Here is a 24,790-nt window from a genome sequence, read left to right as displayed (position 1 = left end):
ATGGCTGCAACATACATTATCAGGCCCGGCCCATGGGCAGGGCAGGGAGGGCACAGGCCCCAGGCCCATTTTTCTTAAGGACCCATGAAATTTTAAAATATATATATATATATATATATATATATATATATATATATATATATATATATATATATATATATATATTAAGAGGCCCAATCCCAATTTCTTTGAATTAATTATAACAAAACTGAAAATAGTGCTTTGATTGAACGTTGAAAACATACAGTCACGTGAGTCCGTGACTCACGTAATACCCACGCAACCCACTGCCGTCTGCTGACCATCGGAATTCCGAACGGCGAATTGACAATTCTGTTTGGCTCCCGCGCCGGCACCCCTTTCTTCATCGTTACTTCTTCTTCATGGTTACTGCATACAGCCTACTGTTACTTATGTTCTTACTTCTGTTATGTACGTCACTTTCAACTTTTCAAGTTAATATTATGATTTATGAAATTATCTTCATATTTGTTTGGTATTTGTTTAATATTTGTTCAATGTTATCAATTTGAAATCATTACGGCATTAGCTGCATTACCTTTATTTAATTTAAGGTTTTATGTTAAATAGTAAATGCTTTAAAACTTTAAATGTTTAATATTTGTTAACTTTTATGAGTTTATCGGTTGGCCAATTGCTTATTGATAGCTAATTAGTTATGTCAATATTTGTTTTTTAGATATTATGCCTCCTAAATCTAAACATTTATCCGGTTGTCAAACGAAAAAAAGAGAAAAATAGAAGAAGAGTTGAGAAATACACAAATTAAGAAGAATGCGAAGATACACACGTTTTTCCAAAAGCAACCTCAAAGTTCTAATGTTAAAGAAAAAGATGTACATGTCGATGAATATCTTGAAGATGTACATGTTGATGAAGAAAATCATGGTAGTGTTGAAGGGCATGAAGCTAATGCCAATGTGAACAAAGACGCTCATGATCATGTTAATGGTAATACTAATATGAATGAAGATGATGATGATACTAGTATGGATGAGGATGAAGTCAATGCTAATTTGGATAACAATGATGCTAATGTTCATCCGAAAATTGATATTTTTGATCCTACAACTTGGGATGGACTTAATCCTAACTTGATTAATGTTTTGGTAAAGAAAGGTCCAAAACAAGATTTGACATTAAAAAGGGCCCCGCGGATAAATTTGGAAGAAGTTTTTCTTCAAGTTTGTATACTAGGACTCTATCAAATAGAGAGACTTGTGATAGAACATGGTTAGTGTATTCAAAAGTGGTTAACAAACTATTTTGCATTTGTTGTAAGGTATTTATAAAAGGTCCCCCGAAAGGTTCATTGAATGGTGATGGTTATGGGGATACGAAGCATGTTAGTGATAGACTTATAGATCATGAACTTAGCTTTGAACATATGAGGAATATGCAAAGATTGTTTGAAATGCGACAAAGGTTGAATTGTAACCAAACGATTGACAAGGTAGCGCATGACCACTTTAATAAGGAAAGAGATTATTGGAAAGAAGTCATTTTCAGAAATATTGTGCTTGTTTAAGTTTCTAGCTAAGAATGGTTTAGCCTTTCGCGGTACGAATGAGAAGTTATATCAAAAAAGTGATGGGAATTTTTTGGGATTGATTGAGATGTTGGAAGAGTTTGACCCAATTATTAAAGAGCATGTGCGGCGTATCATGAATGATGAATTTAATGTACATTATCTTGGACACAATATCCAAAACGAGTTAATCATTTTACTAGCCGACGGAGTTAAATCAGAAATCATCAAGAAGATAAAGCAAGCAAAGTATTACTCCATTATACTTGATTGCGAGTTATGTCAATCTAAACTCTAATTCTTTAATTGTTAGTTTTATTATATTGCTATGTTATTTATACTATTACAAATGTATTTAATTATTAGGTATGTCAATTTAAACTCCAAACCTGTTACCATTGAGGAATCTTTTCTTGGTTTTTTGATTGCTAATGATACAACGGGTAAAGGACTCTTTGATGTTACACGTGAAGAATTAAAATCTCTTGGTCTTGATATCGATGATATGCGCTGCCAAGGCTATGATAATGGAGCCAACATGAAAGGAAAACATCAAGGGGTTCAAAGGAGATTCCTAGATATGAATCCTAGAGTTTTTTATACCGCATGTGGTTGTCATAGTCTTAATCTAGTATTATGTGACATGGCTACCACGTGTACTAAAGCTGAATATTTTTTTGGAACCATATAACGGATTTACAATATCTTTGCTAATTCTACAAAGAGGTGGCAAATATTAAAAGACAATGTTAAAGAATTGACTGTTAAGCCTTTGTCTGCGACTCGTTGGGAAAGTCGGATTAAGAGTGTGAAACCTATTAGATTTCAACTATCAGATGCAAGAGAAGCTTTGCTTGAGGTTAGGGATACCAAGGGTGATCCTAAGACAACAAGCGACGCTAATTCATTAACAAATAATGAATTTAGTGATTTTGATTTATAGTATCAATCATCATTTGGTATGAAGTGTTATCAAATGTGAATTTGGTGAGTCAAAAGTTGCAATCCAAGGATATTGATGCTATTGATCAAGTGAAGAAGTTGATTAATTACTTCAAGAAATATAGAGAAGTGGGGTTGTCTAAGGCGATCAATGAAGCTAAGGAAATTGCAATTGAATTAGGTGTTGATCCAATATTCAATCAAAGGCGTCCGATTCGAAGGAAAAACAATTTGGGGAGACTTCTAATGCAGAAGATGTTTTATTTTCAGGGGAGGAGAATTTTAGAGTCAATTACTTTTTATGTATTGTTAATCAAGCGATTTCATTTCTTGAAAAAAGATTTGAACAATATCAATAATACGAAAAACTATTTGGTTTTTTGTTTCCTAAAAAGTTGAGGGAACTTGGAGAAAAAGATCTTAAATCGTGTTGTTATTCTCTTCAAGATGCATTAAAGAATGGTGAAGAATCTGATATTGATGCTGAAGAACTTTATGGAGAGTTGAAGTTGTGTGAGACCTTTTTACCTAGTGATGCTATAAACCCTTTAGATATTTTAAACAATCTGAAACGAGTTCGTTTATACAAATGCATTATTTAATTATTTTTTTACCTTGTCAAATTTTTAATTCTTTTGATGGTTTAAACAATATGAAACAGGTGGATTCTTACCCTAATGCATTAGTTGCATATAGAGTGTTGTTGACTATTCCGGTAACAGTGGCATCGGCAGAACGAAGTTTTTCAAAGTTGAAGTTGTTGAAGATATATTTACGATCATCAATGTCCCAAGAAAGACTTAATGGATTGGCGATTATTGCTATTGAAAATGATGTTTTAGAGACCATGGATTACAAAGAGTTAATCGAGGGCTTTGCTTCCAAAAATGCCAAAAGAGCATCGCGATTCGTTTAAGTACTTTTGTTAGATCATTTTGCTAAAAAAAAACTTTTGTTTTGTATTTTAGGGCCTTTTGTTTTTTATGTCCTGGGCCTTGGTTTTTTTTTTTGTATTCTCGGAGACGGCCGTGTACATTACTACGCCAAAAATTGAACATCATCATAGGCATAAACGATCGGAAGAGGCGGATTAATAAAATGTTGAACTCCACACCATGGCTGCAACATAAGTTGCCATGCCTATGAGCGAAACATCATCATGACCATAAACGAATGATATCAGATTTGTAATGAGGCGGTCTTGCTTTCATATCGACAACCAAGTCATCTCAGTTTCCAATGCAAGACAACAAAGGCTCATGTGCACATCATTGCCAAGCAAATAAATTCCTTCAAATTATTTAAGAAGCTAGACATGAATGATAATGAAATAATTCGAAGTCACAACATGGCAATCCAAATTGAAGTTCAATATGAAAAAAGTCACAACAAAGCAGCACAAAAGGTGCTGCACAGTATTTACGATGGTGGTTAGAGGTGGCAATAGGCTAGCGGACCACCGCCAGCTAGGGTTTCCAAACATAACCCGGTAGCAGTAGATCAACCACGTCTTTCGCTCGCCTCCAAAATCGCCACAGCACCATGAACCCTGCAAAACACCACAACGCTGCCACCACACAACCGGCCACCGGACCCCCGCCATTAGCATATCACCTAGGTTTTCCACATCGACTGTCTCCAGACGAATAACCCCAAATCAGGTGGTGCTAAAACCATTACGAAACCCTAAATCAAGTGGTTCTAAAACCATCATGAAACCCTTAATCAGGTGGTGTAAAGCGAATTTTGACGATGGTGGAGATGCGAGAACAGTGTTGTGATGACGGTCATGGTTCGTGGTTGAAGACGGTATGCCGGTGATGGTAGACGACGACAATGATATCAACAAAACAGAGAGAGGTAAGCCATGGTGATGATGAAATGAAAGAGGTAAGCCATCGTGAATCGTGATGACATCTACAGGTGTAGAATGACAGATACGTGTAAGCCAGAGAAGGCAAAGCAAAACGTACAAAGGTGATTGCGAAATATACAATCTCTCAAGCGTAAAAAAGAAGGAACAGTGATTCCTCCTCACATAAGGAAGTTGTTATTTAATATATATAATAATATGCATGTTGAATTCTCTTTTGTGTAAATATATAACAACCTTTTCATTTTGAGATGACGGACACGTAAGACTACGTGGAAGAGCTTGAGTTAACAAAAACTAGGGGGGAGTAGGATAAGGGTCGGATCCTTGAAACCCGGTTACCCCACTCGTAAAACCCTTAATTAGACCCGAATATATAATAAGGGTCGAGTAAAGGGTATTTAAATTTCACCTTAAAGGGTAAAAGGGTTTCAAGGGTCCGACCATTTTTCAAACCCTTGACTCGTTTACTAGTTTCTAGATAGATATGCATCAGATTCGCGATTAATCTAAAATTTAGGAGTGGTTTGTATTTCATATATAATTCATCAGAAATTTTCCAACTACTAAGAAAAATTAAAATAAAGGGCAATAATACTTATTGGAAACATATACATGGGAATCACTGAATTGTTCTCTACATGTAATTTGTGAATGTGAATATTATTTGTATCAATTCAAATGGTTGATAAACTTTCGAAATTGGACTTTACTATGTTATTAAATGAATGTATAATTATTCTAGGATTATATATTAAAGTCATATATGAGATAGACAACTAGTAAATGCAGAAAAGAAGATTCAATTACTGCTTTAAATTTAGGGTTGGACCATTGAAACCCTTATTTATACCCGACCCTTTTATTGTTTAGAGGGTAGGGTCTCGGGTGCTTGTTGTCGATCCTGGACGTTGAGGCGGTGAGTCTACTTAAATTCGGTAAGTTTCCGTCACGTTCGTTACAGTACCAGATAAAAAAAAACACAAAATTGTCATTCGGTCAGTTTCTGTTATGTTCATTATGGTACCAGAACTAAAACAAAATGATTTAGCAGCACCAAAGTTTCGTATTATATTATATAATAATGTTGTCGTCTCAAAAAATAAATTAACAAAATTTATTGTCGTTTTGAAATTATATATCATTTTACTTGACGATTTTATGTTTCCACTCGTATCGTATTCGAATCAATAACCTACTGGGAAAAAAAAGAAAAAAAATAAGAAAAGATCTACTTGTCATTGGTGCAAATAACTGTAAACCATTTACTCAAGACCTGGAAAACCATGTACTCCAGAAGTCCAAATCTTGAAACAAATATGCTTTCAAAGTTTATCTTTTTAATTTCTTCTTTGGATTCTTATCGTCTATTCTACCGCCGGTGATAACCACCGACGACCAAATCCAGTGTGGGTAGTCAGTTGTTGCTCTACGAGTACACAACTTTTTCTTTCTACACCCTTTTGATTTTTTGTGCTTGCAAATCGGAGATGGAGGTGAAGCCAGATCCTCCGGAGAAGGGGAGGCTGTCGGAGATGCATGTGTGTAGACTTTAGTTATAAAAATATGGTTGTGACGGCGATGATCGTAGGTGTCTGAAGGTGATGTGGTGTCGTGGTGGTGGAGAGAGATGGTACACAGAAATCAAGAAAGAAATTGGTAGAGTAAAGTAAGAAAGAAACACGTGTGTAACAGATCCCATGTTATAAGAGCTTGTTCTCCTAGCTCAATTATTTGTACGTCTAATGAATAGTACGATTTTGTGAGTTGGAGGCAATTTGCCTTTTAGTATATGTATAATATATTATTTCCCTACATAGTATCGCTAATTATTGGTTTTAGTGTCAGACACGAGAAATTCTGTTTAGAAAATCAATACGTGTTTCTCTCTTTTGCTTTTGATACATTTGGTTTTTTGGCCACAGAGGCCGTGAATTTTCTAAACAGGGTTCAGTGTGTCGTTTATGGTACTTTGTCGTCTCCTATGACTCAACGCTTTGTTTTTAGTAGAATTGATTTTGCTATTCAAAAGGGAAGCTTGTTACCCGTTTGCCTGCCACTTTATTGAAATCGTTTTGATTTAAAAAAAAAAAAGTTTATCAGTGTCAGACTAGGAGAGAACAAAATCAAATTGACCAGATGGTTTCCAAAAACATTAAAAAATTGTAGATTCCTTTTCACGGGAACCGTGTAGCGATTGTTACTATTATAATTACTTCAATACGATCTTTAATTTTTTTATTTTAGGGTGGATGTTTACCATTTTTTCATTTAATTTTTTTTGTAATTTAATCTCATCTGATAAAACCAACCAAACGATTTACAATGAAGTGGCAGGTAAGCGGGCAACAAGCTACGCCGCAACCCCCTTTTGGATAGCAAACCTAATCCTACTAAAAACAAAGTTTTGATTCTTATGAGTCGATAAATTGCTATGCATGACTTTTTGAACTCTGTTTAGAAGGTCCACGACATCTGGAGCTAAGTAACCAAAAGTGTCAAAGGCAAAGGGGATAAACACGTGTTGATTCTCCAAACAAGCTTTCTCGTGTTTAACAACCTTACCTGAGGTCTTCTTCAATGCTGCCTGACAGGCAACAAACCCATTGTCCCTTAGCCCAACAAGAGGGGAGACTCCTGTGAGGTCCACACAAGCGTGTTTCCCCCTACCCACCCAAAAACAAGAATATCGGCCGGTCGTAACGTAGATCTTTTTTCAAGAGGATCCGTAAGAAAGTTTACGGGAGCCTCCTTTTTAGCTGAAATTCCGGCCCGTTTAAGAACATCGCATAGAATATCCCTCACCAAATCATGTCTGTATTTAAACCCATGTAACTCTTTGCAACGAATTGCGTGCTCACCAAAAGAATCCAAACAGACCTTGTGGCAAACTGGGCATGACTCATCTACCGGGAACAAAGGAATCATTAACCGATACTTAAGGATGGTCCGGTACTCCAAGGCCGACATATGTTGGCCCAGTCCTTCAAAGGGATAACACTTAAGAAATCTTGAGCCCGTGGAGATCGAAGGCACTCAAACACCGCTTTTTGATGAGGAGATAAATCAAACTTCACTTCCAAACTCTGGATGATTCCACTATAAAGGGCACTCGCCAAAGCATGTTGGGCTTTAGGTGGGGCGGTGTCTTTATTAGAAAAACTGCTAATATTAAAATCAGGAAGTGAAAAATGCAACCGATCTATCGCACTCCCATAATCGGAGTCAAACCCATCAATACCACAATCTTGAAGAACGTGGTCTTGCAATTTCCAAGATTGTGCCCTCGAGGCCACAAACGCATATGTAGATACGTATGAAGCTGAACATAAACCCAAACCTCCAAAACGAGTCGGAAGTGATGCCAACCGCCATTGAAAATCTCCAAAGAAGGCACCACCACAAACCACGATGTACTCAACCGCCCCCCGAAGGCCATTGTCAAAAACAGAAACAGCTTCCCCCACATACTCGGGCTGGTACGTTCTGAGGCCGAACAACAACTTACCTACTCCCATACATGATCGAAGCAAAAGGAGCTCGCATTGAGGGTCCCGCAAATGTGGGAGATGGCTCATCAGTTCTACAGCCCGCAAAGCCTTTTTCACAGCAAGTCCGCTGATGAATTCTGCATCCCTACTAACGACTCCCCCATGGAGTTTCACACCTAACATCGGCCTTCCAATCTCACGGGGAAACATCCCCTCCTGCACCTTAACCCCATTGCATGATGGCCAAAATACTTCTGTTTTCTTAATGTTAAGTTCAAGGCCCAGTCGGGGGCCCTATACCCTGATAATATCCAAAGCTTTAGCAACCTCTTTAGTGTCTCCAATAATTGTACCATCATCTAAGTATCAAGCATGGAAGAGGAGCTTACAGGAATCCTGGACAAGATGAACAAGTGGGTGCAGAACTAAGGCGAAAAGAAGAGGTCCTAAGGGGTCCCCCTGCTGAACCCCAGTGGTGGACCAAATGTGGTCATCCCCCACATATAGCCTGGACGGCTGCCCATATAAAAAGTTTACCAATAAGAAAATAGACGGGCATCGAGCACGAACCTCATTCAGAAGGGCAGTCCTATCCACTAAGTTGAAAGCATTAAAAAAATCAACGGTAAGCATAGCCAACGACCCATCAGAATGAAACCTATTTAAAAACCTGTTCGCACTATGAAGCACAGCCTCCGCAAACTAAAAGTCACAAAGGTATTTGGCAATTTCTTTCCAACACCCCTCATAGCCACCTTAGAGATCAACCTCCTCCAAATGGCACCTACGGCAATGGGTTTAATCCCATTGTCTGGTTTGAGCAACGGTGTGAGAGGAGCCGACGCAATGAACTCCGCCAAAACCACCGGGCACCTCTCCCCAAACATAAATTAACCACTGCGGTGATAGATTTTAGCAACCCAACAACGATCGTCGACCCCTCCCCACAAAAGGCATCCAAAATGTGTTGGGCCCTCAATCCATCTCGCCCGCAAGACGTCCCTTTAGGGAAGGATTTAATGTATCCAAGCACATTATCCTCGTCAACAACAAGAGGAGGCTCATACAGCAATGAAACAGGCATAATCGGCGGGGGCAAGTTGGGATGCTTAGAGGCTAACGCTTTCAAAGTATCATTACCGAAAGGTGTAACCCCTGAAGAGCACAATACTTTAATCGTGGCGGTGAAATGCCCGTCCGCCACTTTTCGTAAACATTGTTTCACATTAGTGCAAACAGCAGAGTCATCGTGCTTAGCGAGAGGCCCATCATGACTCGAGTCCACCCTCAAAGGTTGGGCAAAAAGGGATAAAATAAGTGCATCAAAACCATCCTTACCATCCCAAGCCGTTAGTGCTCGCTGAATACTATGACATTGCAAAGACTTCCTCATACCCGACCTGCGCTCTTGACGAGTAGAAGGTCTGAAAACTCGCAATGTGCACCACGGTAACAACAAAAGTCTCACCCATGCCTCAACAGACTCTGGCATAGCAACCACCTTTGCCAGAGCCGTAGTTAAGGCCTGAGCAAAAGCCATACGACAAATATGAGGGATGCTCTTAACAGTCGTGATAGGAAGAGAGAAGACGCGGTCAAGGAGAACCCCATCCACCACTATCCCTTCCAAAGGAACAATATTCCTCATAACATGCGGTTTATCAATCCCCACAATAAACTCATCCACATCTCCCACGCCTTCCTTGAACTTAGCAACCCCATCAACATGATGACACGCCCGTCTAAGAGCATTTACACGCATACACAACCCACATAACCACTGGTCCGAAGCCTTTAAAGCCTCCCCAACCGAAATAAATAAATCATAATATGTGGAGACGGCGTCCCGAAGGGCTCATTTCCACTCATCCGAGGACAAATGAAGTCGTTTGATATGCGCAATCAACCGGGAGAACCCCTTGGACCCTGCCCGTCCGTCCGGGCAACAATGAAACCCCAAAAAGGACACGGCCAAATCCCCCCCGAAGGTCGAACAACCACGTCCATTGCGGAACCTACACTATTATCTAGGGTCTTAGACATAACACCCTCATCAACCAATCCACCACGAGAAATGATGCCGAACCGACAACCAAGTACCAAATGCCCCCCTTAGAGCCGGGCTGGAAAACTAGTTGGTTTCCAAACCCCCAATTACAGCTTCAATCACAATGTCTTTAAGCACAAATCCCATAAAACAGTAAAAAAAAACCAAAGGCATTCTGTCAAACACTTGGTGGGCATAACTGAAAGCTCACCAAAATGTGCACTCGGCTTGCGCAACGACTGAAGTAGTGCCCGGGTTGTATAATGACGAGTCACCAGGAGCGGTGGAGGGGCAGGGGGCAGTGGCGGGTGGTGGTGGAGGGGCAGGCTGTTTCAGGTCGCAATTTAGAGGCAGGGGGCAGTGGCGGGTGGTAGTGGAGGTGGGAAAGCGGTGGAGGTGGAACGGTGGAGGGGCAGGGGGCAGTGGCGGGTGGTGGTGGAGGGGCAGGCTGTTTCAGGTCGCAATTTAGAGGCAGGGGGCAGTGGCGGGTGGTGGTGGAGGTGGGAAAGCGGTGGAGGTGGAGGTGGAGCTGTTTAATTCATTAGTAGAAAACTAGAAATAAAGTTTTTGATAAAGTGACAGTTTAATTTGATTTAATTTAATGAAAGCCTAAGTGATCCAATTTACATACAATAAAACAAGAAAACTTCAGTATAAATATGAAACTACTTAAATTAGCACCTAAATATGTTGCTAATGATCTTTAATTGGTAAATTGAATCACCTGAACCCGCTAATAATTAATAACTCGTACACATGTAATGAATGATTGGAATGACCTTAGTATGGCTTACAACCTAGACGAACTTTCCTTCATCTATGACTGGTTCAAACGGGGAATGGCTAACGACTGGTTTCTTGCCTAGTTTCTGGTTTGTCAAACAGATGTAAAAGGGACCGGTTTCATGCCTGTTTTCGGCCCGTACTGGTTGGGTACGCCCAATTCAATTGTAAAGACACTAGAAAAAACGAAGAAACCTCTCTTTTTTTTTCTAGAAATCAAAGCCGATTCCAATAAGGGAGGAAATGACAACTTGGGAGACAAGTTCTAAAGTGTAATATTTTCAAAGGTTTAGGAATTTCATTTTGGGTCGCCATCACTGCATCCTTATCTTGACTTAAAAGAATATTTCTTATTCAAGTATTATAACTGAAAAATATATAAATTATTATCTTATAATTAACTTTATATATAATAAATTATTTGATTAGTACAGCTAGACGCTTTATATGAAGTTATTAACAATATTACTAAATATTGACTTCTTAATCTTAAAAGAAATAATAAACAATATTTACTTTATCTCATAAAAAATTCTTCTGAACTATTCCATGGCATAAGAAAACATCTTATTTATCTACATTATAGCCATGTGAAGAAACGTGGATCGAGTCACTGGTAGACGATCAACTTTCCTCGGGTATGATTATGCTATTTCACCGATGGTTCTCTAGAATCTGGATTCTTCCACCTACAAAATGAACAGCACCGTAAACTTACCCCTCAGAAAGGGACAGAGGGGTCCTCTTTGGGGTAACCCTCCGGTGTGAGAATAAGAGTTTGTAGGAGAAGATAATAATCTGAGAGTAAGGAATTGGAATGTATTGCTTAATAATGCGTAATACTGTGTAATAGGGCATACCTCTCCTTGTGGAGTTGATGTGGTTTTGTTAGTGCTAGGGTTTCCAATGATTGGGCTCAGACCCAATTAGGGCCTTTTTGGCCTCCTCCTATTGCTTTGCGCCACGTGTCCTTGGGACACCTGGTGCTTTTTCATTGATTATTCTCTGACCCAGGTATTTTACCTGACCCATGTGCAATCACGTGGTAGCACATGGGTTTTGCTGAGTTGTCCACCTTTCATTGGCAGCTGTCAACATCAGCATATTCTTATTCCTTAAAAAGATACCTTCTAGACGGTTGTCTGACGTGCACAATCAAGGTTGTCCTTATCCTGATTTGGATAAGGACGAGGTTGATTATGTGCATGTGTGATATGCGCCTATCCCGAGGATGCGCGAGGTCTTCTCTTTATTCTCACGCGCAGATGTTTCATGCGCAAATGTGATATGCACAAGCATGTGATATGCGCCACGTGCGGATGCGCCACGCGCAGATGTGATATGCGTGAGCATGTGATATGCGTCATGCGCGGATGCGTCACGCGCAGATGTGATATGCGTGAGCATATATGGTGCGTAAGCATGTGATACGCGTGAGCATATGTGATGCGTGAGCATATGTGATGCCTGAGCATATGTGATGCCTGAGCATATGTGATATGCGCCATGCGCATAGGTTTTGGCTTTGTGCCTTCATAATATCTTGATTTCAAGCCTCTTGTCTATATCTTGTGGGTTGACCCGCCTCGCTCGGTGTTGAGGCGGGTACATACCTCTTCAAGCCCCCCCAGTCTAATGTGTGTCTTGTCTCGCGCGAGCAAGGTAAGATAGATATTAGACTTAATAGTTTGCTCTTTTAGTAGGGTTTTGTCTTTTTCTTCTTATTACTCATCGTTGCGCGAAATTCTATCCTTTTGGTTGAAACGAATCGTCCATGTACGTGGTTGGTTGTTGCTGACATGCGTCAGAGATGGAGACGTGTCAGACTTTTCGTGTGCTCGAGGTGCTACAGTTGCCTTTCATGTCCCCTCACATAGTGTCAAGAACACGTGTCGCGTTCGCGTTGGTCCGTACCTGCGAGTGGTGGCGCGTGAACTCTGGCAGCACCTGTTTCGTTCCCTTTTGTGTCCCCTCACGCAGTGTCAGGGACACGTGTCGCGCTCGCGTTGGCTTACACCTGCGAGTGGGGGCGCGTGAAGTCCGATCAGTACCAATTTTCTCTCTCCCCTGGGCCTATAAAAGCAAGCCCTTAGAGTTTTTATTCTTCATCTTCTTTGTTGTTTATTCAGAGCTTTTTTCTTTCATTCTATTCCGATTGCCTGTCTTCTGCTTCCAGATCTCTGTTCTTCAGAAGCATCCTTTGTCCGATTTTATAGTTGTATGTCTGATAGCTCAGACAACACAATCTCCCCCAGCCATCGCCGTGTGAAATCGTTAGTAATGTCTACGTTGAAGAAGACCGGCAAGGGGAAGAGGGCTGCTGAGGCCTCATCGGAGGAGGTAGGGAAAACCAAGGCAGTGAAGAAGTGGGATGAGATCCCCTGTAAACTGAGGCAGTCCGATTTTGACAGCCTTATCGCCTCTCAGGGTTTTCTCCCTGAGTATGGCTGCATGTTGCCGGCGGCCGGGAAAACGGCGGCGGACCTGCCCACCGGCTTTATATCCCTGTATTGCCATTTTTTCACCCACTGCAACCTTCGTCTCCCGATGACAAGGTTTGTGGGTGCGCTGCTTAGGTTTTATGGGATTCATATATCCCAAGTCCATCCGTTTGGACTCGTGCGCATGACTCACTTTGAGTTCATGTGCAAATCTCAGCGCGAGGAGCCCACCCCTCGGCGCTTTCAGTTTTTTTATAAGCCCAAGATCCAAGATTCTTGGTTCTCATTTATTCCTCGCAGTCAGAAGGTCAAGTGCTGCACTGTTTCATTCAAGAGCCTTCATGACTGGTCTGAGAGATTTTTCTATATCAGGGCTGGTGTGATCCCCATCCGCATGACCATGCGCGCGATCTCTTCTGCGCCCGCGGATGTGGGTGTCTTCAAGAACCCAACTGGCGCCTGGGTTAAAAAGTTGACTGCCGAACCATCCCCCGCCAAGAACATTTGCGAGGAGGCGCTGGTGGGGGTTGGTATGAGCAGGAGGTGGGCTGACAGCGCGACTGAGCCCGTTATCCAAGTTGACGGCTTGTGTAAGTTAACTCATTGCATTACTTCTGCGCGAATATAATTCGTTTTGCTGATATCATTTGACTTGTTTTGTGCAATCAGCAAGGAGTATGTCCACGCCGCCTATGATGAGCATATGGAGGGTGGCTCCGTCGCGCTGGGCGCTGGGGAGGTTGGCTTCCCCGATCGCTTCGATGACATGTTCATCCCTGTTGATCTGGGATTTCGCTTTGACAGCGACGCGCCTGGTAAGCCTTTGTACTTATGCTTATGCCTTTATAATACCAGATTTGGCTAACCTTTCTGTTGCGTGTATTGTAGACGCGCTCGAGAACTACGAGTTGGAGCTCGCGGAAGAGGAGGAGGAGGAGGAGGCTGAGGTGCCCCAACTAAAGCGTAAAGCTAAGGGGAAAACTGGCGCAGGGGCCAGTAAGAAACAGAAGAAAGATGATGTCCCTTTTGCTCAGGATCCTCCTACTCAGGCGAAGGGACTTGAGAAAACCCAGGAGTTTACCTCCAAGTTTTCCTTGTCTTCCTTGCCTCAAAATGTGGGCAGACCTCCTGTCCACACGAGGTATGGTGCTGCCACCTCCTCCCTTCGCGCGGCAGAAAAGGGAAGCGGCGCTGCGCCTGCTGTTTCCTCTTCGACAGGTATACTTTGTTTATACTTTATGGTTTTATGAGCGCGATTCTGATAGAATTATTAATGAATCTTTGCTCACTCAAATGTTTGTAGAGCCGGCGACCTTGGTGGATCAACCTCAGGCGCAACAAGGTGCCGAGGCTGCGCCGGAGGTCGCTTCGAAGTCCCCTGTTTTACCCCCAAAAAGGGGAAGAATGGACTTCATGGCGATGTTTAACTCGCGAACGGCGGTGCGCCAAGGTATGTATTGCACTTTTATTTTCTGACTTTTCTCTTTTTAGATCAAGTCATGAACCATTTCTCTTTGTTGATTTTTTATTGGAGTCATAGCTGGCGCACAAGCTGCTGGCGGCACTGCTGGCGCCGGTGCAAGCGCCGTTGGTTCTGCTCCTGCTCCTGCAAGCGCTGAATCTCCCCTCATCGGGATTACTAAGGAGCAGGAGGCCGTTTTACGCACCGACCTGGCGGCGTCGAGACCTCCCTCACCTCCTCCTGCGCGCAGCCCTCCTCGCGAGACTGATTTTGGTTCTTCTAGGTCGCAGGAGAAAATGCCTGTTTCAGAGGAGGATGAGGAGGTTCAAGTTGAAGGCTCCGACAGCGGCCGCACCAGCCCTGTAGCGCCACGAGATTTCGTGGCGCAGTCTTCTCGTGGGGCTGGCGCTGACTTTTCTGCTTCATCCCCGCAGGTATAGGTTCGTTTTTGCTCCGCTACGCGGACTTCCATATTAGTGTTTTGATGACTTAGATCATTACTTTGTGTTTGCAGGAAGCCGATCACATTTACCGCCCGAGATGGAATATTACTGAGGACAGCTCATTTCAGTCCATGGGTGTGTGTGAGGACTTCTGGGCTCATTCTGTGCCTCCAGCTGGAAGGAGGTTTCAGGAGGACCGCGCTCGCGTGGACTTGCTCAACGATCATCTGTTTGCTGGGTCGGCTATCTTTGCTGCCTCCCAAGAGCTTCGCTATGATTACGTAAAGGTACGTGATGCTCTTGCGGAAGCCAAGTAAGAGGCTAAAGTGTCTGCTTGGAATCTTTCTGATGCTCGAGAGAGAGCTGAGAAACTCCAAGCAGAGCTCAGCGAGAACAGAGCAAGTGCCAACGCCGCCTTCGTGAAGCGCGGGCATGAGCTACAGGCTGCGCGGGAGAAGCTACAGGCGGCCGAGGCGGACGCGGCCAAGTACGCGCGTAGAGTGCGCGACTTGGAGCTGGACACGGAGGCGCGTGACCAAGCTCTTGTCCAGTCTATAACTGACAAATCATCATTGGAGAGTGAGGTTGCGCGCCTGAAGAAGGAGCTGGCGGCCGCGCGGGCCGAGAAAGATGAAGCCTTGTCGACGGCAGCGTCTAGCCAGGAAGCACTCGATGTTGCGCGAGCGGAAAAGGAAGAAGCCTTGGCGGCAGCAGCGTCCGACAAAGAGGAGCTGAAACAGACCAAGGAAACTGTTGAGTTGTTAAACTCTCAGATTCCTGCCCTCGAGACGACTGTTTCTTCCCTCGCGCAGGATCGCCAATGGCTAATCTCACAGGGTATGACTCGTTGCGCTTACGCGATGAAATATTCAGACGAGTTTCAGACCCTTGTGATGGATTGCAACGCTGCCTCGCGCTTGGTGGGTCGAGCTGAAGGGTTCAAGGATGGTTGTGAATATAGCGCACTGAAGAAGAACCCATCCGACTACCCTTATCAGCTCGACGTTGTCTGCGCGGATATGGCCGAGATGGGGGAGAAGTATTTGAATACTCCCATTCCCATCCTTGAGCAGGTATTTTAACCTTAATGAGTTTACCTTGATTTATTTTCCAAGTGTTTTTGTACTCATACTTTTTCTTATGATTTGCAGATAGCCGCGCTTGCTGACTAGCCCGATCTCGGCGCGCTAAAGAAGCTACTTGATGAGTGTGAAGGGGCTGGTGGCGGCGATGATGGCGCGGGGAATGCTGCCCCCGCTAGCGGCTCTGGCGTGGCCAAAGGACCCGCTCCTGACACTATTGTGATAGAAGACTCCATTCAGGACGAACAACTTGACTATGGTCAGTTTGGAGATGAGGAGCGGGCTGCGCCAGATGCTGAGGGCGGTGATGAGGGCGATGAAGAGGCTGACGTCGACGTGGAGACTTGAGAAGCCCTTCATGTTTTTTTTTTATTTGTAGTTTGTATCTCATCATCTTGTAAACTTGTAAATTTCAATGCTTTGGAATGAAATTTTGTTTTTCCCTTATTCGCATCTTGCGCATTCCCCATTCATCTCTTTATATTGCATGTTTGCTTATTGAATATAAGATATGCTGGCACGTTGAAATAAGAACAAGGTTGTAAGGAAATTATTATACTTAATCCTTGTCATATTGTAAGTGATTTTGCAATATCCTGACTATGTTGACACGTGCTTTGGCGTTTCATTATTCCTCTTTTGCGCGACGTTATCGCGCATTTATTATAGGGAATTATGAGTTTTTTAGCCTTTACGTGTCAGTATGTGTTACTCTGATATCCATTACAATTTCATGCGCGACCTCGACCTGAGACCTTAACAACTATGTTTTGGCATGTGCTTTGCCTTAGTTGTGTTTAGGTATTTTTATGGTCAGGCTGCGCAGCATGTAGGATGGATGTTGTGAGTGATTTGAGCTAAGGCTCACATTATTGGGCTAAGGCCCTGAGCTAAGGCTCATATTATTGGGCTAAGGCCCTGACGTTTTAGAGTTAAGACTCGTTAACGCGTTTGAGCTTGAAGCTCGCGCATGTATGTTTTACTTCGTTTTATTTTTTGTTTTGATGTCAATACAATGTTGTCATATTGCTCAAAATTAATAAAGGGAAGTGTGAAACATGTATGCAAAAGGTAATAGAATCCACATTAAGAGAAGATAGCGCGTATCATTATTCATAATGGCTTAAAGAGCCTTGATTACAAATTTGACAATTTTTACATGAAACATTTTCTAAGCTGTGCTGCGTTCCATGCGCGCGGGATCTTCTTTCCATTCAAATCTTTTAAAGCGTATGCGCTTTTTCCCAATTCTTCCGAGACTTGATAAGGTCCCTCCCAATTGGGGGACATCTTTCCCGGGGGAATCGCGCGGCTAGCTTCATTGTTTCGAAGGACAAAATCATTCTTCTTGAAGTGGCATTCTTTCACGCGCTGATTGTAATATTTTTCCAGTTTTTTCTTGTATTTGGCTTCACTGATGATAGCCGCCTCTCTGCGCCCTTCAAGTAAGTTGAGATCCAACCTCCTTTCGCGCTCGTTATCAATCTTGTTCATCATGAGCACTCTATGGGATGGGCATCCAATTTCTGCTGGAATCATTGCCTCCGTTCCATAGGTGAGGCTGAACGGGGATTCGCCATTGCTGGTTTTGCTTAATGTCCTGTGCGCCCACAGGACATTAGGTAGCTCGTCGACCAAAGAATGGGATTCTCCCTCCAACCTTTTCTTCAGCCCATTTAGCAAGCTTTGGTTCGCGCGCTCCACTTGGCCATTCCCCTGAGGGTGGTATACTGAAGTGAAAATTTGGTTGATGCGCACTTCCTTGAGCCAGCTGGATATCTTCCTGTCAGTGAATTGTTTGCCATTGTCGCTCACAATTTCCATGGGAAGGCCAAAACGGCATATGATGTGGCTCCAGATAAATTGCTTCATCGCCTCGGCTGTAATTTTTGCTAGTGGCTTGGCTTCAACCCATTTTGTGAAATAGTCTACTGCCACTACCAAAAATTTTACTCGCCCTTGCGCCTGCGGTATGGGACCCACAATATCGATTGCCCATTTGTGGAAAGGCCATGCGGAGGTCACCGGAATCAAGTTGTTCTTTGGCCGCATGGTGTTTGGCGCATAGCTCTGACACGCTTTGCATTTTTGGATCTCTTTTAAAGCGTCCAAGTACATGCCTGGCCAATAGTAACCTGCGCTCATTGCCTTGGCAACCACCATGCGCGGGCCAGCATGTATTCCACAGATTCCTTCTTGTATCTCTCTGATCACATAGCTTGCTTCCTCAGCATCTAGGCATTTCATGAGCGGTCCAAGATAAGAGCGTCGATATAATGTACCATCAATCAGTTCATAGTTCTGCGACTTGTGTCTTATCTTCCTCGCCTGTGCGCGATTGTCCGGTACCTTTCCCTCCTTCAAGAATTCCATTATTGGAGTTATCCATGATGAAGGGGTTGTATGAGTTACAAGGACAGACTTCGCTACCACCAACGGGTTGCTCATTACTTCTACCCTGACATCTTTGCCAAAGTGATCGAAGCTGGTTGATGCCATCTTACTCAGCGCGTCGGCAGATTTGTTTTCACTGCGCGGAATATGAATGATTCTGAAGCAGTCAAATTGCTCGATGAGCTTTTTCGCCTGCTCTAGATACAGAGGCATGGTGTTCTCCTTGGCATCATAAAGGCCATTGACCTGTGCTGCTACCAAGTATGAATCAACATGGGCCTCTAGCTTTTTAACTCCGAATTTGTGTGCGATGCGCAGGCCAGCCAGCAGGGCTTCATACTCAGCTTCATTGTTGGTGCTCTTGAAGTCCAACCTGATGGCGTAAGTATGTTCATGATTCTCTGGATCCACCAGTTTGAGGCCTGCGCCGGACCCTTCGTTGTTTGAAGCTCCGTCAGTGAACAATCTCCAAACATTTTCTTCATCATTGGCTCGCGGAGGGTCTACCTCGCGCTGAGCCTCTTCAATTTTTCCTTCGGGGATTTCTGCGATGAAATCAGCTAAGACTTGTCCCTTTATTGCTGGACGGGGCTTATAGGCGATCGTGTGCTCTCCTAATTCCAGCGCCCATTTTGTCAGCCTTCCTGAGAGCGCGGGACGCCGCAAGACTTGCTGGATGTTGTAACCAGTCAGAACTTCAATGGGATGACCATTGAAATATCTATGAAGCTTGCGCGACGCGTGTGTTAGTGACAAAACTAACTTTTCCATGATGGAGTAGCGCGTCTCAGGATCTGTCAGCACCCGACTCACATAGTATATTGGCGTTTGGATTCCCTTGCGATCCACCAACAATACTGCGCCGATGGCGCGCTCTCCTGCTGATAGGTACAATGTCAAAGTTTCACCAGGAAGTGGAGCTGTGAGCGCGGGCAGATTTATTAAACATTCTTTTATCTCACTGAAAGCTTGCTCGGCCTCAGGAGTCCACTTGAATTGGCTTTTCTTTAGGCAGTTTCTCAATGTGTTAACGAATGGGGTAGATTTGCTAGCATGGTTCGCTAGGAACCTGTTGATTGATACCAATCTCCCATTCAACTTTTGGACTTCTTTCATGGTGGATGGCGAGGGCATGTCAAGGATGGCTTCCACCTTCTCAGGGTTCACCTTGAAACCATCCTTGGTGACCATTACACCTAGAAATTTCCCTTCTTGTACGCCGAAAGTGCATTTGCTCGGGTTGAGCTTCATGTTTACTTCCTTTAGGCGCCCCAGGGTTTCTTCGATGTCTTTGAGCATTTGTTTTTCCTCCCTGCTTTTGATCACCAAATCATCCACGTAGACTTTTAGGTTTCTTCCGATTTGCTCGTTGAAAACCGCATCCATAAGTCTATGGTAGGTGGCTCCCGCATTCTTCAAACCAAAGGGCATTTTTGTGTAACAAAAAACACCCTTGTCGGTTCTGAAGGCGGTCTTGTCCTCGTCTTGTGGTGCCATTTGAATCTGGTGATAGCCCTTGTAGGCATCCAGGAAACATTTGAGCTTGAATGGCGCCACGGAGTCCACCTTTGCGTCGATGTTTGGGAAGGGGGTAACAATCTTTTGGGCATGCTTTGTTGAGGTCCTTGAAGTCAATGCACATCCTCCAAGACCCGTTACTTTTCTTTACCATCACAGGATTGGCTACCCATGTCTGGTATCGTATCGGGCGGATGATGTTTGCGCGCAGTAGATCCTCAACCTGCTCATTCATGGCCTTCGCCTTCTCATCCCCCATGACTCTCTTCTTTTGAGCAATTGGCTCTACAGACTTGAACGTGTTGAGAGAATGTCGCGCCAGGTCTCGCGGAACCCCAGTCATATCAGAGTGTTGCCACGCGAAGACCGACATATATGCTGTGAGCAATCTTTTCATTCTCAACCTCGTGTCGTCTGATATCGTAGCGCCAATTGTGATTGTCTGCTCCGGGAATTTTGGGTTGAGAATCCATTCCTCTGGCGCGTTGTCTGCCATTGGAAGTTTCATTCTCCCTTCCCGCGGAGTACTTGTCACTGCACACAAATGATCTCGGTATACAAATGCTACACCTGTTGGTGTTGGGAACCCCAACGCGCCGTGCGCTGGCGACGGTATGGCGTTGAATTGGGCAATCGTTCCTCTACCCAAGATCATATTGTGGCATGAAGTGGTGGGCAAGACCAAGAAGTTGACAACTTCGGCTCGCTTGTGTTTCTCATCCCCCATAGTTAGTTCAAATTGTATTTGACCTAGGGGGTGAATGATTTCTGTAGGGGTATGGTACTAAAACCCGGTTCTACGACCCTAAATCTATTATGTTTGGCTTATTTTATTACATGGACTAATACAATGTTATTGGGCTGAGGGGGTTTTGTGGAGGTAACCCTAATTGGGCTAGGCCCATTAGGGTACCATGATGGTGGCCATGAGACTCTCTATATAAGGAGGTCTCCACCTCCTTATTAGGGGTCATGCTCAATAAGAGCCACCACCACTTTTTTGTGTCTGTGAACAAGAAATCCTCAGGATATCTTAGCAGTCACCTCCACTTCCCCAAAAAGCCATCGCAGGTCTCAAGCAGCTGAAGAAGAAGATCAAGACGTGGTTCGTTCATCTCGAAAATCAGTGGAAACATCGTCATGGATCAGGTTAGATTCATTTCGTGCTTCGACAATTTCATTTGAAACACCAGAGATTGGTGCATTCACAATTTCGAGCCTTGCTTGGTCTGCCGGATCCAACTTCCTGAAACATTGCTCATACATGATGTCTGATTCGCTGCCAGTGTCCACCAGGACTTTTGACACTTCATAATGAGTAATGTGTGTAGTGATGACAAGAGGGCTGCTGATAGAAGGGCCTCCCCTGATTCTTGGGAAGATTACTTGTTGCTCGCGCCAATCTCCTTGGACTTGCGCGCCTCTCTTTCTTGATCTTTGCCCTTGCCTTCCTCCCTCGGCTACACAGATTCTTTTGAACTTTTTGCTGGCAGAGGCTCCTTCTGGTTGTTCATTTTCTGGTCTTGGGTTTTTCACCAGGTGAGCCAGCTTGCCTGATTTCACATCTTTTTCAATTGAATCCTTCAAGTGGTGGCATGCATCAGTGTTGTGTCCTGTGGACTTGTGAAACTCACAGTACTTGCCACTGTTTGATGGTCCCTTGTAGTGTAGTGGCTTGGGGCTTTTGAACTGGACATTCTCAGTGCTTAACACTTGTGAAGGCGTTTTAGTGAGGGGAGTCCATATTCTTGGCAGAGGTCTGTTAGGATCTCTGCCGCCTTCCCTCTTATCACCTTCTCCGCGATTACGAATGTCTTTTTAGGGCTGAGGTGAACTTGGTTGCGCCTGCTTTTCTGCGGGAGAAAAACTGGTTGGTTGCAACCTGGACCATACAGAGTTCTGTTTGCCCCTTCTTTCGTTGTTGCGCGGTGCCTCTGCTTGATGCCCTCTTTCTCTCGCTCTATCTTGGGCAATTTGTTTTTCATTTCTCGCGAAGACTCGCGATGCTTCCATTAGCTTGGCCCAAGTGGTTGGCATGCTATCTCTGCTCACGAGAGCTCTGCGGAGTTAATCACTGCGCGCGCCTTGTATAAAGGCCACGCGCAAAAGTTGCTCAGTGATACCTCCAATTGCCAGAGACTCCTGATTGAAATGAGTTATGTAGTCTTCAATCGTTTCATCATTCCTGCGCACGCAGTGCATGATGTCATCAGGGTCGCGCGTGTGTCTGCGCTGCTGTAAGAAGTGGGCTTGGAACTTTTCCAATAGTTCCTCGAACCCATCGATTTGCCCAGTCGGCAAGCTCTCGAACCAGACACGCGCCGCGCCCGTGAGGCAGCGAGCAAACATGTGACACCATGTTGGCATCGTCCAGCTTTCTAGGTTTCCAGTGTTGTAAAAACCTTGTAAGAAATCGTCTGGATCTGTTGTGCCGTCATATTTGCCCAAACCACTTGGCATTTTGGTTTTGTGCTGAATGGGAGCCTTCGCGATGCGCTCAGTGAATTTTGAATGCTTCACCAAGATGGCTGGCCTGTATGGTGTGGTTACGTCCACTTGCCCTCTCACTGGTGAGCTGTACGGTGTGTATAGATCCAGTTCGGCTTTGGCTCCAGGCGCCATGTTCACGTGCGCGCGGAGCTGTGAGCCTCCTGCATGAGTATCTCGCGTCTTCCTCATGCTGTGCACTTCTTCATCACTAAACTCAGCGTGTTCAGTGTGAACAGAGTGACCATCTTCCGGCGCGCGCGCCCTTTTTGTTCCATGAACGGTTTGCTTATCAAACGCTAGCCTTTGTGTTAAGTCGGCTAACTTTTTTTGTTTGACCAGCTCATTGTACTTGTCCATTAGACGTCGTTGCTCGTTTATGAGCCATTCTTTAGGGTCATTGGTTTCATCTTCTGGACCCATTGGTCCTTTTTGTTTCGCGCCGGTAAGATTTTGGAACGTGAGATCGTCTGGAGGAGTTTCAGTCTGGCTATGAGGAGTTGTGATGAAGGGATGGTTACTGGTGGTGCGCGTAGAATCACGCGGCACCCTCAGAAACTGCTGTCCCTCATTAACATCCTCACGCTCAATATCCTCCAGAACTTGATCGCTATTACGAACACCAGAAACCATGGTGAAATTCTTTTTTTTAGAGAACTGATGAGATTTTGTTGCCGTTGTAACAGGTGATGGCGCCAATGAAGAAACGTGGATCGAGTCACTGGTAGACGATCAACTTTCCTCGGGTATGATTATGCTATTTCACCGATGGTTCTCTGGAATCTGGATTCTTCCACCTACAAAATGAACAGCACCGTAAACTAACCCCTCAGAAAGGGACAGAGGGGTCCTCTTTGGGGTAACCCTCCGGTGTGAGAATAAGAGTTTGTAGGAGAAGATAATAATCTGAGAGTAAGGAATTGGAATGTATTGCTTAATAATGCGTAATACTGTGTAATAGGGCATACCTCTCCTTGTGGAGTTGATGTGGTATTTATAGTGCTAGGGTTTCCAATGATTGGGCTCAGACCCAATTAGGGCCTTTTTGGCCTCCTCCTATTGCTTTGCGCCACGTGTCCTTGGGACACCTGGTGCTTTTTCATTGATTATTCTCTGACCCAGGTATTTTACCTGACCCATGTGCAATCACGTGGTAGCACATGGGTTTTGCTGAGTTGTCCACCTTTCATTGGCAGCTGTCAACATCAGCATATTCTTATTCCTTAAAAAGATACCTTCTGGACGGTTGTCTGACGTGCACAATCAAGGTTGTCCTTATCCTGATTTGGATAAGGACGAGGTTGATTATGTGCATGTGTGATATGCGCCTATCATGAGGATGTGCGAGGTCTTCTCTTTATTCTCACGCGCAGATGTTTCATGCGCAGATGTGATATGCACAAGCATGTGATATGCGCCACGTGCGGATGCGCCACGCGCAGATGTGATATGCGTGAGCATGTGATATGCGTCACGCGCGGATGCGTCACGCGCAGATGTGATATGCGTGAGCATATATGGTGCGTGAGCATGTGATACGCGTGAGCATACGTGATGCGTGAGCATATGTGATGCCTGAGCATATGTGATGCATGAGCATATGTGATGCCTGAGCATATGTGATATGCGCCATGCGCATAGGTTTTGGCTTTGTGCCTTCATAATATCTTGATTTCAAGCCTCTTGTCTATATCTTGTGGGTTGACCCGCCTTGCTCGGTGTTGAGGCGGGTACATACCTCTTCACCATGGTCACACACCTACAGAGTTGACTAAATGTATTGTGTTGTGTTACATGTTTCGTGTTAATTTGAAATGATGCATTTAACCAAATGTATAAACTTTTATAAAATCTAACATCACTTGAATATGTTTAATAAGTATGTTGGATGACATGACATGTTTAACACAATCAAACGTACTTAGGCGATCGAATAACATGACTCTCGGCTGTCGCGTCATACTTAACACCATCAAATACAAGTAGTTACATAACAAGAACAACACGTAGTTACAAAACACGAACATCACGACCTGTTTAACATGATTATTGACGCAAGTCATTAAACCCGATATATTAATTAATTAAAAAAAACGTTTAACATGGTAATGCATGCAAAAGTTAAATTATAATCAATATTCAATTATAGTATACATCATTCGAACCAGAAGAAACCAAGAAACCGATCTTTCCTCCTTTTAAGTTTTAGTCAAAGATGGCTCAAACAGGGTAGGACATGCCAAACATGGGAGCCAAGGCTTAAAGTTTAATATTTTAA

General features: G+C 43.8%; 1 protein-coding gene across 1 annotated transcript; it reads left to right on the top strand.

The window, feature by feature from the left end:
* LOC143581729 (uncharacterized) lies at positions 1-3,407 on the top strand. The gene is made up of 9 exons (XM_077064441.1): positions 1-63; positions 753-1,205; positions 1,304-1,474; positions 1,551-1,798; positions 1,916-2,180; positions 2,274-2,424; positions 2,493-2,794; positions 2,887-3,066; positions 3,153-3,407. The coding sequence occupies exons 1-9, from the start codon at positions 1-3 to the stop codon at positions 3,405-3,407; spliced, it is 2,088 nt and encodes a 695-aa protein (XP_076920556.1).
* Positions 3,408-24,790: the final 21,383 nt, after the last annotated feature.

Source organism: Bidens hawaiensis, unplaced genomic scaffold, assembly GCF_021521415.1.
Source record: "Bidens hawaiensis isolate Kalapana, Puna unplaced genomic scaffold, B.hawaiensis_p1.1 tig00031154_1, whole genome shotgun sequence".
Taxonomy (NCBI): domain Eukaryota; kingdom Viridiplantae; phylum Streptophyta; class Magnoliopsida; order Asterales; family Asteraceae; genus Bidens; species Bidens hawaiensis.
The sequence above is the reverse complement of the archived record's forward strand: the minus strand, read 5'-3'. Positions and strand labels throughout refer to the sequence as shown.

Excerpts from the sequence above, each read along its gene's own strand:
- LOC143581729 (XM_077064441.1), top strand. The coding sequence starts at position 1 with ATGGCTGCAACATACATTATCAGGCCCGGCCCATGGGCAGGGCAGGGA. Across the intron at positions 1,206-1,303 it reads TGGAAGAAGTTTTTCTTCAA|GTATTTATAAAAGGTCCCCC; the intron begins GTTTGTATACTA and ends ATTTGTTGTAAG. Across the intron at positions 2,181-2,273 it reads GTTGTCATAGTCTTAATCTA|AGGTGGCAAATATTAAAAGA; the intron begins GTATTATGTGAC and ends AATTCTACAAAG.